Here is a 16,340-nt window from a genome sequence, read left to right as displayed (position 1 = left end):
AACCAACACCTCCTCAAAGACTCTGTTCCCCTCCCCTACATGTCCATTGTAGTCTGCGCCAATCACCACTCTCTCCCCCCAGGGACTCCATCTGCCACCATCCAGCTTACTGTGTAATTTCTGTTTCTCTTCTGACATCCAACCTGTGGGGCATACACACTGACAATATTCAGCAACACCCCTTTGATTTCCACCTTCAAATTTCTGACACACTCTTTTCTTCCATAACAGTATTCACAAACCTCCCTTCAGGTTTACCTCTATTCCATTTTGCTTCCTACCGTGCTCATAATAATTAAAGGAGCACTTTTTAATCAGAGTACATCATCGGGTCATTTAGACTTCTGGAATATTTATGTGGTCAGTCCAGTACCAGAGGGGCGTGTTAATCAGGTTAATCTGCTTTGGTGTTAATGAAGTTAACAACAGGTGCAAACAATGAGGCAACCCCCAAAACAGGAATGGTTTTACAGATGGAGGGCAGTGACATTTATTTTCCTCCTTATTTTTTTGGACAGTTTTTCCACTAGATTTTGACCTACAGAGGCTGTACAGTAGGGCTGTGCGATATGACCAAAATCTATCATATCCCGATATAAGACATCTATCGTCCCGATAACGATATAAGTCACAAACATTTAACATTATCTGTAAATTCTGTGAATCTCGGGCAGCTCGACTTACGTGAAGTGTTTCCAGCTGCGCGTCGTGTAGCTAGAGTCGAGTGTTTTAACCGATGCATGAAACGATACATTTTTAGACTTAAGTTGTAACGGCCGCCGTTTTCTTTGTGAGTATTTATTACACGGCGTGCTGCGGGGAAAAGGCTGTTCTAACGTTTGAGTCTAAGGTTTATTTTTTAGCACCTGACGGCTCTTTTTTGCTTCTCATCCGTAAATACTCCATCCTCTTTCACGTGATTCAGTTTATTTTGAAAAGTCTCAACAGGATCTTGAGCTTTATTGTGAAAGGTTTATGTGGAAATATATTAGTATTAGTATATATATATATATATATTTATATTTCTTCATACATTCTTATATATTTCTATACTGTGTATTTGTGTATTTTGTTGTACAGTTATTTTATTTTTTAACTTTAATTTATATATTTTATTTTATTCCTTCCTAGTTAAATTGACCATTTTTAATTTTCATATTTATTTCCTATCTTATTCATAGCCTTTTTTTTTCTTTAGGTCACGAGCAGTTGTGTAAGCATTTCACTGCATATCATACTGTGTATGACTGTGTATGTGACAAATAAAATTTGAATTTGAAAATAAACGAGCAGATATGCAATGGTTTTACCGTCGTTGTTGCTAACGACAACGCATACAAACAGGCGCTTGTCCGTCCGTAGTGTGGTTTTATTAAATATAAGAGAAAGAGAAAACTTCTAGAAATTAATATAGCCACTACAGTGACCATCAAAACGATGAAAAATTATTACCATAAACGTTTTATTTTGCAACACTACGAAACAAACGATAGCGTAAAATGAAACGATAGACGTTTTCAAGATCCCAGGAGACAGCCAGTTACTCTAGGAAAGCTGAACAGGGCCATAGATGGACCCAGTATCTGCTCTTTTGTGCATGGAGTAACAGGATGAGCACTGCTGGAGCTTAAAAAAATTACCCCTAGCAGGATGTGAATGTCTGACCAAAAGTTCAGAAACAGAGTTTCTGAGGATTTGACAACCTATAGTGACCCCTGCAACCATTGCCCGGCATGATGGAGTACGGTCCACCACTGGCACCCTGTGCTTTTCACAGATGAGAGCAGGTGTACCCTGAGCACATGTGACAGCAATGAAAGGGTCTGGAGCAGCCATAGAGACCATTATGCTGCCTGTAACAACCTTGAGCATCACTGGTTTGGTAGTAAGTGGTGGCCTGGAGAGGCATGACCATGGAGGGATGTACAGACCTCTAGAGGTTGGGCAACAGTACCCTGGCTGCCACTAGGTATCAGGATAAAATCCTTGGATCTCTTATTTGTATGAAAGGAAGCTCTGACTTTGATCTTAGGAACAAATCTTGTGTTATCAGCTTTTGTGTTATCGACCACAATTTACAACATGAAGAAAATGTAGATCACATAAAACTTTACAAATTGGAGACAAAGGTAAATACAAATAATACATCGTACCAAATTAAAATGATCAGCAATCAGGTTTGCTATTGTTTGAGATGTTTTTGACAGTGGGTTATCTAGAGTTTTAACATTAAAACTGGTAAGATATCCATCCATCCATCCATTCTCTTCTGTTTATCCTTGTTAGGGACACGGGGGGCTGGAGGAGCCTATCCCAGCTACCATAGCGCGAGAGGCGGGGTACACCCTGGACAGGTCGCCAGTCTGTAAAAGGGTTAGATATTCCAGTATTTATTTCTCTTGCTTATGTAGTCTCCTCTGGTGGTGGCCCTAGTGCCGAAGCCACTGCCACTCCCTTTTTCAATAAATTTGCATAAAGGAGGTGGGGCAAAAACATCCAAACCCTATAAAACAAGCACGTTTGTGAGTGTGCGCGTGTGTGTGTAATAATAATAATAATGCAAGACACTGAATTACAAAATTTTACTGGTTTGATTTGAATCTAAACCTTTAATCATCTTTAATAATGACACTTTCATTCAGGTCCAGATTATTTTTTTCTCCAACTTTAAGATTGTCTCATTAACTTATGTGTCAGTGAACCAAGACTTGGCCTGATATGTTTGACAACTTGGAAACAAAATTTTTCCATGTTAGATAACTTATCAATTTTAAAGTAGATTCAAATGTGACCCAAATATACTTTAACTGTAATAAACTAACAGAATGATCACCCAGGCGCAAGACACTGTAAAAGTTCAACACGTTTATTGACAAGATATTGCAATAAAAGGCAGTGATCAAGGTTGGTGGTGGGTGTTTGAGTTCTAGCAGCAGGGGCAGTTTTGGCAGGCTTCCCAAGGCCCACACACGAAAAGAGGGCACAGGAGTCAGGCTTCATGGCAAGGTCTGCACAGAAAGGTTGGTTATCTAAAGCAGCGGTCCCCAACCCCCAGGCCTCGGGGGTTGGCCTGCTACCAGTCCGTGAGTCGTTTGGTACCGGGCTGCGAGAGTTGAGGCTCAGGTGTGAAATGTATGGTTTTCAGCGTTATTTTGTTATCGTTTTTATCGTTATCTCGGTTTTCATGGGTCTTTTCACGTGTGTTATGAATAAATCTTCTTTTTTCGGTACCGGTACTAGTTTTATTTTGTTGTATTTATCCACGACACCTTAAAGGCCGGTCCGTGAAAATATTGTCGGGCATAAACCGGTCCGTGGCGATAAAAAAGGTTGGGGACCGCTGATCTAAAGCATAAAATCATGGCGATTCCAAACAAGAGGGAGGCCGACACCGTACCTTAGCTGACGCAATCATCTGGCGATGACTGAGTGTTTGCTTCAGCCTTAAGTAGTGAGCCTGATAACCAGTGAGCCGCAGGTGAGTAATCACAGCTGATTGCCAGCAGCTGCGTGCAAAGAGGATGGTGGAGAGACAAAAGAAGCCACACTGAGGGTGGGATGCACAACCATGCCTACACACACACTCTCACACACCCAGGGAGAAAAACAACTACAGAGACAGAAAAAGGAAAGGAGGGCCAGCAGGAGACAGTAACTGTCAAGCTCCTCCCCTGATAGGAAAACACTGGAATGTGTCACTTCTGTTGGTTGTTTAGAATACACAGTTTTCCTTAGTAAACTAAATTATTTAGACAGTCAATCTAGGACCCGAGTCAATGACTTTTTTACAGTTAGGGGTGCTGCCTGGGTGGCTGTTCCAAGTCATATAAGTCTTGTAAAGACAATGTATTCTTAAAAGTTTTAAGTCACTGAAGAGTCAAGTCTTGAGTCATACAAATCAAAATTCAGCTGGTCTCTACTGAAGCAGGCAGAAGCTGGTGTTGTGACCAGCCACTGATACTGAGGCCATGTCCACATTTTTTCTCTCCGTTTTGACCTTCCGTCCACACTGCGACGGCGTTTTCGGTCAAGGAAAACGCAGCGTTTTGAAAACGCTCTCCAAAGCAGACACATTTGAAGACACCGTTTTCGTGTCGCAGTGTGGACATCAAACCCGGACGCTTTTCGAAAACAATGACACATTTTAGTCATGTTATGCAGTCATGTGACCAATTAAATTAAGATAGCGGAGGGTATTATACAGCAGTTGTTTTGTTTGCTCTCAATTTTGACAGCCCTGTTAAAGATTAATATCAGTTTGCACATAGAAAAGCTATAGATAGCTTTAATTCTCACTCGCTTTTTGCAACTTTGTCCTTTTGTGTTACTCGCAGCTACAACTCCACCTCCCTTGTTAGTCCATTTAAAAAACTCGGTGCTGTTCCTCAACATTTTGCCGCGACGTTTCAAAGAGCCGGAAAGTAAATAAACGGCAGACAGAAATGAGGCAGGTTGAATCGTCTTGCGGTTCACGCATGCGCAATACTGGAACATAAGCGTTTTCAGCCGTTTCAATGTGAATCTATTTTAACCTTGAAGATTTGGCAAAATAGGTTATTAAGATTAAGTGTTAAGATTTTATTAGTTCTACAGATGGTTGCAATTATTTGCTTGCAGACAAAAAAATGTGTTGTTGATTATATTTTAAAATTGACCTCACAGTTGATACATCCTAGATTATAGAACATTTATTATTGTAAAGTACAATAGTCTGATTGAACAGCTTATTACACCATCTATAGCTCCACTTCTCTATATCTCTCATCCATCATCCACCCAGGTCTGATTCAGTCACATCCTCTGCTGAGCACTGGAACCCATCAAATTCAACTGCTCGCGCTATGCTCCTTTATTTATTGTGCATAAATAGTGAATTGTCCTGACACAATATTGCGTTTCGCTTCTGTTATTACCATGGTACATTGACAAAGACATATACTTTTATTCACAGGATAAAACAGTTGTTTTGTATCACTAATTGCCCAGTACGATTACAGCATACAGTATTATTGTCACTGCTACATTTCTGTGATGCTACCAGAAATTATTTCCACTACTAATTAATTACCATTGAGCTCAAAGGTCCTATTAATAAACGGTTAACGAATGTGTATTTATGACGACGATTTGTGAGACTGGTAAACTTATGATATGTACGATGGTCTTTCGTTCTACACGGTGCATTTCAAGGTCCTGTACCCATCCGTCGGTAAACTGTACCTGGGCTTGTTGCAGTGACCTGAAGTTACTAAAAACTTCATGAGTGTATGCACTCACTCCAAGAACCGTATAATTATAAATATGAGCGTGGCGAAGTTGGGCAGCACGCTAACGTCTTTTGTCCACTCTGTGTGCTCGTAAGGGTCTGACCCTTTTACGCCTTTGATTTTTTCCTCGTATCTTTTCTTTGCCTTTTCATCAAGTCTGTCTTTGTACGGACCGGCATTGTTCTCCTTCGTTTTGTACATACCTTTTTGGGGGGCAAAGAAAAACCAAGAAGGTATTGGAACCAGAGAATGAACGTTTTGCGGTGCTGCAAATGCTTGCATTTGATGCGGTACTTGGATTGTTTTGCCACGAGTTCCCGGCATGCAATGCACGAAAGTCACGTGGTCTGTCAATTTCTATACTCACATGGTCCTATGGTGGTGATTAGCATTGTCACCTGACAGCAAAAAAGGCCCTGCATTCAAGCTGGGGTATTTCCGTGTGGAAAGTCCCTTCCCCAGTAACTCAATGCATCTTGTTAAGTGTTTGTATCTGTTGTTTAGCGGTTGTGTGTTTCGTTCCTCATTTGGTATTCCTATTTTATTTTGTGAATCTTTTGTCTCTTGTGTCCTATTTTAAATTTTGCTACCCCAGTTATTGTTTTGATTATTTTCAGCTGTCTCTTGTTACCCTCTGCCTGTGATATCCCTTGATTGCCTCTGTGTCTGTGTATACATGATGTGATTTTTCCTCTAGGCTTAGTCTGAGCATCCATTTATTGCTCCCTGCCTGTTTGAATTCTGTTTCCTTCTTTCTGTGGACTGCTGTATTTTTGGACTTTATTTCAGTCTAAATAAAGGTGAGGTTTCTATTCATTCAGCTTGCTTCTAGTCTGTATTTGGGCTCGTATCTGACAAAAAACAACATTTATAATAATAACTTTTGAATTGCAACCTTTCTTCTTCATTCTTTTTAATGGCAACCAGGGGGCAATTTCTGTGGTTTAAACACATTTGGACTTCACTAAATGCTTTCCTGATGACTTCATTTGCTTAGCCCCTCATTTTGGATATAATAATATTGAATATTAAATATTAAATACATTTTGTGTCAGAAAGAAATACTGTAGAGGATATGCTGTTTTTCCATTCTCGTTGAAATTGACAGACATTAGAAGACTTTCCAAACGTTGATTGCCTAGATCAGCGGTCCCCAACCTTTTTTGCGCCACGGACCGGTTTACGCCCGACAATATTTTCATGGACCGGCCTTTAAGGTGTCGCGGATAAATACAATAAAATAAAACTAGTACCGGTACCAAAAAAAACAGAAGATTTATTTATAACACACGTGAAAAGACCCAGGAAAACTGAGATAACGATAAAAACGATAACAAAATAACGCTGAAAACCGATAAAAACCCTGAAAACTATACATTTCACACCTGAGCCTCAACTCTCGCAGCCCGGTACCAAACGACTCACGGACCGTTACCGGTCCGAGGCCCGGGGGTTGAGGACCGCTGTTCTAGATAACGTCTAATGAATTTACTAATTAGTCATATGACAGTAGCCAGCACTCTCATTAGCAATCACTTAAATTGCTTGTCTCAAAGTTGAGAAATATTTATCCTGGGATTTGTCCACTTGAGGTCATCAGCATTTTTTTGTTGTTGTTTTGCTCATTTCATTCTAAGTTCTAAGTTGGATGCATTTTTCTCTCTAAAGTGGCCACATTCTGGTACTTTTTTAATGCTACATAATGTCTCACTCACTTCAGTTAGAATCAGTGTAATTTATATACTGCCAATTCATAAATACTGTCACCGCAAGGTATTTAATGTTATAAGCTACAGCTGATACAATACTAAACAGAAAGAAAGAAAGAAAGAAAGAAAGAAAGAAAGAAAGAAAGAAAGAAAGAAAGAAAGAAAGAAAGAAAGAAAGAAAGAAAGAACAATAATCAGATGCCCTATGAGCAACCACTTGGTGAAGGTTAGAAGGAAAATGTCATGTTGAGCAACGCTTAAAGAGTAACATGCATTTTACCCCCATGCTAAGCGAGCCTAACGCAGACATGAGCGAGAGAGATAAATATGAAGTCATGCCGGCTTGGACATCACCCGCATCAACAAGGTCTGCGTCAGGTGTTGAGGAACCAGGGCACCCCAGCTTGTACTTCCTGAGGACTCTCAGGAAGTGCAGCCGCTGTTGGGCCCTCTTGACGACCGCTGAGATGTTGTCTGTCCAGGAGATGTCAGCAGAGATGAGGACACCAAGGAACCGGAAGGTGTGGAACCTCTCCACACACTCCCCGTTGATGTAAAGGGGGGCCAAGTCAGTGCTGTGTCTCCTGAAGTCAACAATGAGCTCTTTGGTTTTCTTAGTGTTCAGTGCCAGGTTGTTTTCTGAACACCATGCTGCCAACTTCAGGACTTCCTCTCTGTAGTCTGCCTCGTCTCCCTTTGAGATGAGTCCGACTACCGTGGTGTCATCAGCAAACTTGATGAGATTGTTGTTGAGACTGCAGTCGTGGGTGTAGAGAGAATACAGGAGGGGGCTCAGCACACAGCCCTGTGGGGAGCCGGTGCTCAGTGTGCGAGTGGAGGAGAGATGAGGGCCGAGTCTTACAGTCTGGGGCCGGTTTGTGAGAAAGTCCTTTATCCAGGCACATGTGGGGGGATGGAGGCCAAGAGTGACCAGTTTGGTGATGAGGATGTCTGAGATGATTGTATTAAAGGCTGAGCTGTAGTCCACGAAGAGCATTCGGATGTAGCTCTGCCGCTGCTCTAGGTGACTCAGCACAGCGTGGAGGGCTGTTGCGATGGCGTCTTCTGTGGATCTGTTTGCACGGTATGCAAACTGGTGGGGGTCGAATTCTGGAGGGAGGTAATCCTTGATGTGCTGAAGAACTAGTCTCTCAAAGCATTTCATGATTACCGGTGTGAGGGCCACAGGGCTGGAGATGGGAGACTTCTTCGGCACTGGGATGATTGTGGCTGATTTTAGGGGTGGCTGCCTGATCCAGTGAGAGGTTGAAGAGTCTGGTGAAGATGAGGGTGAGCTGGTGTGCGCATGCTCTTAGTACCTTGCCAGGTACTCCGTCTGGACCGGCCGCCTTCCTGGGGTTCACTGCTAGGAGCACAAGTCTGACATTGTGCTCCGTTACAGTGAGTGGAGCGGTGCAGGAACCAGGTGAGGGTGAGGATGAGGATGGGAGCAGGGCTGAGGCAGATGAGTGCTACTGTTGTGGTGTTTCAAAGCGGGCGAAGAAGCTGTTTATTTCCTCTGCCAGCTGCACACTCAGGTTTTCTGTTTTCGCAGTGCTGCCTCTGTGGTTGATGATGTCTTGCATTCCCTGCCACACCTCCCGTGTGTTGTTGCTGGACAGGTGGGACTCAATGTTTCTTTTGAGGTCTGGCTCGGCTTTTTTAATCCCCCTTTTCAGGTCAGCTCGAGCAGCCCTGTACAGAGCTCTGTCACCTGACCTGAAGGCGGCATCGCGGGCTTTGAGGAGTGAGCGGACCTCGCTGGTCATCCAAGGTTTTTGGTTTGGGAAAACCCGAATGCTTTTGTCCACAGTCACAGTACAGAACTTGATGTAGTCCAGAACTGATCCTGTGAAAGTTTCTAGTGTTCAAATATGTCCCAGTCTGTCTCTGTGAAGCAGTCCTGTAGTTTGGAGAGAGCATTTTCCGGCCAGGTGTTAACAGTCTTTGTGGTGGGCCTGACACTGCGCCTGAGGGGGGTGTAGGCTGGGGAGAGTAGGAGGGCGAGGTGGTCGGACTGACCGAGGTGGGGGAGGGGTATGGCTCTATATGCATGCTTGATGTTGGAGTAAACATGATCTAGAGTGTTTTCTCCTCTGGTGGGACATTTGACATGCTAATAGAACTTTGGGAGTACAGTCTTTATGTTGGCCTTATTAAAGTCACCTGCAATTATGTGAACACCGTCCGGATGGGCGCGCTGCTGTTCGTTAATGGTGTTCAGCAGGATAGAGAGCGCCGTGTTTACGTTGGCATGTACACAGCCGTGATGATCACTACTGTTAGCTCTCTTGGTAGAAAAAAAGGCCGACATCTTACTGACATGTACTCGAGGTTCAGGGAGCAGTGACTGTTTATAATTGTCCCGTTGTTGCACCAGCTTTCATGCACGTAAATACTACGGCCCCGCTTTTGCTTCCTCTCTCTCCATCTGCGCCGCCGCCTAGTCCCAATAACAATCCACGGGCAGCCCGGTGGTCTCGCTATGTGATCTGGGATGTTGTGCATGCAAAGAAAGTCCAGTGAAACAGATGTTTGATGCTGGTCACCGATGTCTATGAGGCTCTGGCGGGTGTAGCAAACTTTGAAAGCAGAGCCGACAGTGCCGAAGAAAATAAGAAGGACATACAAACTAAACAAACTAAACAAAAGAAAGGAGTACTGAGACGGAGAGCCGTAAGCCGCTGCAACAGTGTGCGCCGCAAAAGTACCCTAAGAAGAGCTACTAGATGATGTGAATGCAGCACTATGGATGATACCTATAGCCACCATTACTGAGACTAACAAGCTGATCTACACCGTGGCAGCAGTGTTCAGTGAGATGCTTGGTTACAAGTTGAACAGCTACAAGGAGCAGTACCCTCCATGGAGAAGGAGACTAGAGGCCAAGATCAAGGTAGCACGGAGGGAGGTTAGCCAACTATCTGAGCTACATAAAGTTGTGACAAAGAAGGTGCCTAAGAAGTACAGCAAGCTGTCCATACCTGAGGCCTTGGAAACTGCCAAGCAAAGACTCACAGCCTTGGCCAGCTGCTTGAAGAGGTATGCCAGAGAAATAGAAGGCAGGAGAATAAATCAGCTATTCTCCACAGAACCAGCCAAGGTGTACTCTCAGTGGCAGGGGAACAATATGAGAACAGCACCACCTAGGGAGCAATATTGGTAGAGCATATGGGAGAAGTATGCAACCCACAACGGCAATGCTCAGTGGCTAGTGGATCTAAGAGCAGACCACAGCAACCTCCCTGAACAGAGGACAGTAACCATCACAGCGACAGACATCCAAGAAAGGGTCTCCAGTATGAAGAGTTGGACAGCACCAGGCCCTGACATGGTTCACGCCTGCTGGCTGAAGAAGCTGACTGCACTCCATGAGCATCTGGCAGCACAAATGAACCAGCTGCTAGTTGACGAGAGACACCCAGAATGGCTGGACAGTCCTGAATCTTAAGGACCCCCACTGACTGGTCCCAGGGACAGGTCCCATCCAACTACTGGCCAATAGTCTGCCTCAGTGCCACATGGAAGCTCCTGTCAGGCATCATAGCGGCTAAGATGAACAGGCACATGGGTCAATACATGAGCAGGGCACAGAAAGGGACTGGCAAGAATTCCAGAGGCACAAAACACCAGCAGGTGGTAGATCGAGCAGTCAGCCAAGACTGCAAGACTGGGATGACCAACCTGTGCACTGCCTGGATTGATTACAAGAAGGCCTATGCAATATCAGCACAAAATAATCTTTACATTCAACAACTTAAAAAATAAAACAAGTTGTAGAATGGACCCTTTTATACTTAAAGCTTAACATAAATAGACATCCAGAGAGGAAAGCAGTGCAAAAAAATGCAAACATGGCTTCACGACACTCACCTTTTATCAGGATGGATGTCAGTGTAAGCTGTTTCTATTACATTTAACCTGAGACGGAATTTTGTGTAATTTCTATACAAAATTTTACACAAGTATGAAAAAAAGGGTTTTTCATAGTTTTTTTTCGAACCATGAAAATGTTTCGATATTTAATGGATTGAATTACTTTTTTTTCTCCCCGATATCTGATCCATTAATTTACAGTGGGGCAAAAAAGTATTTAGTCAGCCACCGATTGTGCAAGTTCCCCCACCTAAAATGATGACAGAGGTCAGTAATTTGCACCAGAGGTACACTTCAACTGTGAGAGACAGAATGTGAAAAAAAAAAATCCATGAATCCACATGGTAGGATTTGTAAAGAATTTATTTGTAAATCAGGGTGGAAAATAAGTATTTGGTCAATAACAAAAATACAACTCAATACTTTGTAACATAACCTTTGTTGGCAATAACAGAGGTCAGACGTTTACTATAGGTCTTTACCAGGTTTGCACACACAGTAGCTGGTATTTTGGCCCAGTCCTCCATGCAGATCTTCTCGAGAGCAGTGATGTTTTGGGGCTGTCGCCGAGCAACACGGACTTTCAACTCCCGCCACAGATTTTCTATGGGGTTGAGGTCTGGAGACTGGCTAGGCCACTCCAGGACTTTCAAATGCTTCTTACGGAGCCACTCCTTTGTTGCCCGGGCGGTGTGTTTTGGATCATTGTCATGTTGGAAGACCCAGCCTCGTTTCATCTTCAAAGTTCTCACTGATGGAAGGAGGTTTTGGCTCAAAATCTCACGATACATGGCCACATTCATTCTGTCCTTAACACGGATCAGTCGTCCTGTCCCCTTGGCAGAAAAACAGCCCCATAGCATGATGTTTCCACCCCCATGCTTCACAGTAGGTATGGTGTTCTTGGGATGCAACTCAGTATTCTTCTTCCTCCAAACACGACGAGTTGAGTTTATACCAAAAAGTTCTACTTTGGTTTCATCTGACCACATGACATTCTCCCAATCCTCTGCTGTATCATCCATGTGCTCTCTGGCAAACTTCAGACGGGCCTGGACATGCACTGGCTTCAGCAGCGGAACACGTCTGGCACTGCGGGATTTGATTCCCTGCTGTTGTAGTGTGTTACTGATGGTGACCTTTGTTACTTTGGTCCCAGCTCTCTGCAGGTCATTCACCAGGTTCCCCCGTGTGGTTCTGGGATCTTTGCTCACCGTTCTCATGATCATTTTGACCCCACGGGATGAGATCTTGCGTGGAGCCCCAGATCGAGGGAGATTATCAGTGGTCTTGTATGTCTTCCATTTTCTGATGATTGCTCCCACAGTTGATTTTTTCACACCAAGCTGCTTGCCTATTGTAGATTCACTCTTCCCAGTCTGGTGCAGGTCTACAATACTTTTCCTGGTGTCCTTCGAAAGCTCTTTGGTCTTGGCCATTGCGGAGTTTGGAGTCTGACTGTTTGAGGCTGTGGACAGGTGTCTTTTATACAGATGATGAGTTCAAACAGGTGCCATTCATACAGGTAACGAGTGGGGGACAGAAAAGCTTCTTACAGAAGACGTTACAGGTCTGTGAGAGCCAGAGATTTTCCTTGTTTGAGGTGACCAAATACTTATTTTCCACCCTAATTTACGAATAAATTCTTTACAAATCCTACCATGTGGATTCATGGATTTTGTTTTCACATTCTGTCTCTCACAGTTGAAGTGTACCTCTGGTGCAAATTACTGACCTCTGTCATCATTTTAAGTGGGGGAACTTGCACAATCGGTGGCTGACTAAATACTTTTTTGCCCCACTGTAGGTGAGGACCGGACCGATACCGATACTGTATATCGGATCGTCCATCCCTAATAATAAGCTGGCCAAAGGAGGAGATAGAAGCCACTGACATCTAGACAAGGAAGCTCCTTACCATGCATGGAGGGTTTCACCCAAAGTCCAGCTGCCAGGAGGCATTTTGCTTGTCCTTCTGAACAGCACATTTAAGCTTGACTGAAATTTGCAGCTGAGTTTGGAGCAGGCGCTTCTTTCTTGTACCCCTTCAGTCCAAAGTAATGTAAAACTTGCTTCACTGTGGTCAACGATCCTGGTTTTTAAGCATTTCCCAGTTCACGACAGGCTTGGTTAATTCTGAACAATCTAACCAATTTCTTCCCATATTAGGGTGAGAATTTGGTTCTTCTTCAGAACCTTAGCAAAGTGATGATGCATTTACATAACCTGTAGTTACACACAATGTACTGATGATCGTGTAATCATCAGTAGTGTAAAAATGTCTCCAAGACACCTTCCAAACTTACAATTCTCCTTCTTAGATCTTCACAGAGTTCCTTAGACTTTCTGTTCTTCTGAGTATTGGTCAGTCCAGTGAGTGATGTTAAAGAAATCCATTTTTGGTGGCAGAGAGAAACTACCAGTTGCAGGAAACCGTGGTCACTAACAACAAGTAAATAGGCCTTGGCCTTGTTGATTTAAAAAACACTGTAGAAACTTTAGCACAACTTATTAAAAGATTTAAGTATACGTATACTTTTGATCCCATGTCGATTAGAAAAAAAAAACAGAAAATTTCAAATTTAATTTGTCCTCCAATCCTTGTTTTCTAATGTCATTAAAGATGTACTATATTCTGTCCAATCAGCCTGGAAAAAGAACAGAAATAGTTAAATTTCACATTACCATGATGAGCATATGTACACTTGTGACCTGTGAGATATATATATATATACCAAGTTTGTTATTTAAAAGTAAAGTTGTATATATCAGTGTAACACCACATATTAGCATCCCTGCAGCACAGAAGAGGGACTAAGGGGATATGTGTGTCAGTAGCAGTGTGAGCTAGAGAAGGAATAACGCTATACAGTGCAAAGTGAAGCAGCATGACTCTTGGAGCACAGGTCACTCATGCATAATACATCAATCCTCCCACCTCTTTGAAATGGGGAGCTGTCACTTGCAGTTAGACATGGCCTTGATAGAAACACTGTGTCCTCCTCAAACCTGTCCACTGCATACCTCACATTAACACATCATTTTTCATCAAGGGACCATACTACTTGGCTTCTGCTCAGGACAGTTTGGGAGGAAAACTGTGTTATTAGGTTAGGGTAACAGCACACAATGGAAGGGCTAACCGTAGAACTCAATCTGCTTATGATATATGCACACCAGTGTGATGATGGTGACCAGGGCTGGACTGGGACAAAAAATCAGCCCGGGCATTTTGACTAGAGACCGGCCCACCAGGTATTATAGGAAAAACCATAAAGCCTTTGAATGAAAACAAACGTCGTTGTGACAGTGATGTACACTGTCTTGTTGGTACATATGTATCAATCTAATAAACTTAAACCTACACCATCCTCCCTATTCTGGTATTCTATACAGTACTTAGCCGAAACCCAAAGACTGCTTGGTTGAGTTAACTTCCTGAACTTTCTACAACATATGGTGGAAACCTGAAATTAAGACAGAGAAGACTAGAGGTGAGACATGACCATTACTGAATATTAAAAATAATAAATGACAGATTTAGTGATATTTTCATAAACTATTTATTTACCACATCAATAACCAGCATGGCAGAAAAGCCGATCAGCTGATCATTGATCAGTTTCATGATTGAAGTAGCAGCAGGAGAAGGAGGGGGAGAATGAGAGAAGAAGAGGCAGCTGACAGCGTAAAGACAGAATAACTCCAGCTTTTTGTCTTTTTTTTTTTTATTGTAGCTGAAGTATGGGACAAATCGCGTTTATTTTCAGCTCAATACAAAACGCGTAACTCTGAATACCAGAGGATTCCGTTTTTTACGGGACGGTAGGCAACTCTACTAACTAACCATTAAGAATAAAATAAAGTTCACCAGTAACCTCATAGCACCCACCCAACTGTATAGAAACTCCGTCATGCTAGCTAGTACACAGTATGAGTTATTGTAACTGACTGTAAAAAGTTAGCACAACGAAAATAAACTCCACTTAAACTTGGTTTATATCTGACCCAGATAGACTGCAGGTCATAACTTCTTACCTGAAGCTCCCCCATCCACCTGCTGGCCTCCACCACTTGCTTATTTTTCCTGAATCTGTGAAAGCTCCACCATAACCACTACCAAACAATTGAGTTATTTTTACACGTCTACCAACATCTGTCCAAACCGCCACCTTTCACTGTTTACACGGTTACGGAAAAAAAGACAACAACAACAAAATATCGGCCCATTTAAAACGAAAAATTACCATCCAGTACAGCTATGATGGCCAGTACAGCTATGATGGTGACAGTTAAGAGTTAAGTGTAGAATGGCTAAAGTAATAGTATGTGGGGAACACCACGATATTCCCTGTAGACTCAAGGCTATGAGGGTCTTATGTGAACAGTCAACTTAACAGGCAATATTGTAGCATGCAGGAATGAGTAGACAGATCACACAGAATCCACACATCATGTGTGCTCATGTAGCTGTCACCAAACAAGTTGTCAGGCAAAATGGTTGAGCAGAGACAAAGCAAAGATTTGGGTGAGAGAATATAAAAAAGGTCCACAAATGCACCTAAATGCTGAGAAATACACTATATTGCCAAAAGTATTCACTCATACATCCAAATCATTGGTGTTGCAAGTACTTCAGTCTAACAGGTGTATAAAATCACACACTTTGTGTGTCACAACTGTTGTCGTAATTTTATTTAATATGTAAATCTGACTGTGCAGGTGCCTCTCTATGATTGGTGCATCCAGGGGGATGGATCGTACCGATTGGCTAATGACCAGGAGGCAGCATATAAGAAGACACCACCATGGAAGGCCAGTCATTTATCCTCGGCCCATCCCAACCGGCAGACTGTGTGTGTTCCCTAATGTTTATTGCTACTGGAGCATGTAGGGGTGCACTGCCTTTTTGTTTGATTACAGTTTTCTCCTGTTTTTGTTAGTTAGGGAGGTAAGTCGTTGTCAATTGGTTTAATTCTTTTGAATAGGAAAGTTCGATTTATCTTTGAGATAGGCTCCCTTTGTTTGTTATTTTGGCCTTTCGTCCACACCGAAGTTATAATTTGCTCCCTTCCTTTATTTTACATTCGTTCTTTGTAAATAAACTACCATAAAACTGGATTAGTTGTGATGTGCTGCTTGAGGTCGGATGGGTCTGGATCACCGTTATGTTATAGTCTGGCCACGCCTAAACGGGCCATAACATTGTGTGTACAGACTGCTACAAACATTTCTAGAAGGGTATGTGCAACAAATTATAAAAAATAGAAAAACATAATTAAAGAGAAAAGTTAATATGAATACAATAAGTCCCAACTATCTAAAACTAAGAGGTTTGGCCAATGGCCAGTGTTGACAGAGGAGTACCCCCCGAAGGCTTAAATGACTTGGGACCCACTGGATCTGTCAGCTCATGTTCAGGCTGCACAAGACTCACTGCAGACTCTGGAGGTTGCGGTTCTGCAGGGCATACAGGACATTCTGGAGG

General features: G+C 42.8%; 1 protein-coding gene across 1 annotated transcript in view; it reads left to right on the top strand.

The window, feature by feature from the left end:
* tsnare1 (T-SNARE Domain Containing 1) overlaps positions 1-15,731 on the top strand; it is a 314,760-nt gene extending 299,029 nt beyond the window's left edge. The window contains exon 11 of the mRNA XM_085290554.1: positions 15,575-15,731. Within this exon, the coding sequence (XP_085146680.1) occupies positions 15,575-15,721 (147 nt within the window). The 3' untranslated portion in view covers positions 15,722-15,731. The remainder of the gene's footprint in view (positions 1-15,574) is intronic.
* The last annotated feature ends 609 nt before the right edge of the window (positions 15,732-16,340 follow it).

This window comes from Mchenga conophoros, linkage group LG11, assembly GCF_057382185.1.
Source record: "Mchenga conophoros isolate Kocher_MC1m ecotype Shallow Benthic linkage group LG11, M_conophoros_male_GT1.1, whole genome shotgun sequence".
Lineage (NCBI taxonomy): Eukaryota > Metazoa > Chordata > Actinopteri > Cichliformes > Cichlidae > Mchenga > Mchenga conophoros.
This window is presented reverse-complemented; position numbering and strand designations above follow the sequence as displayed.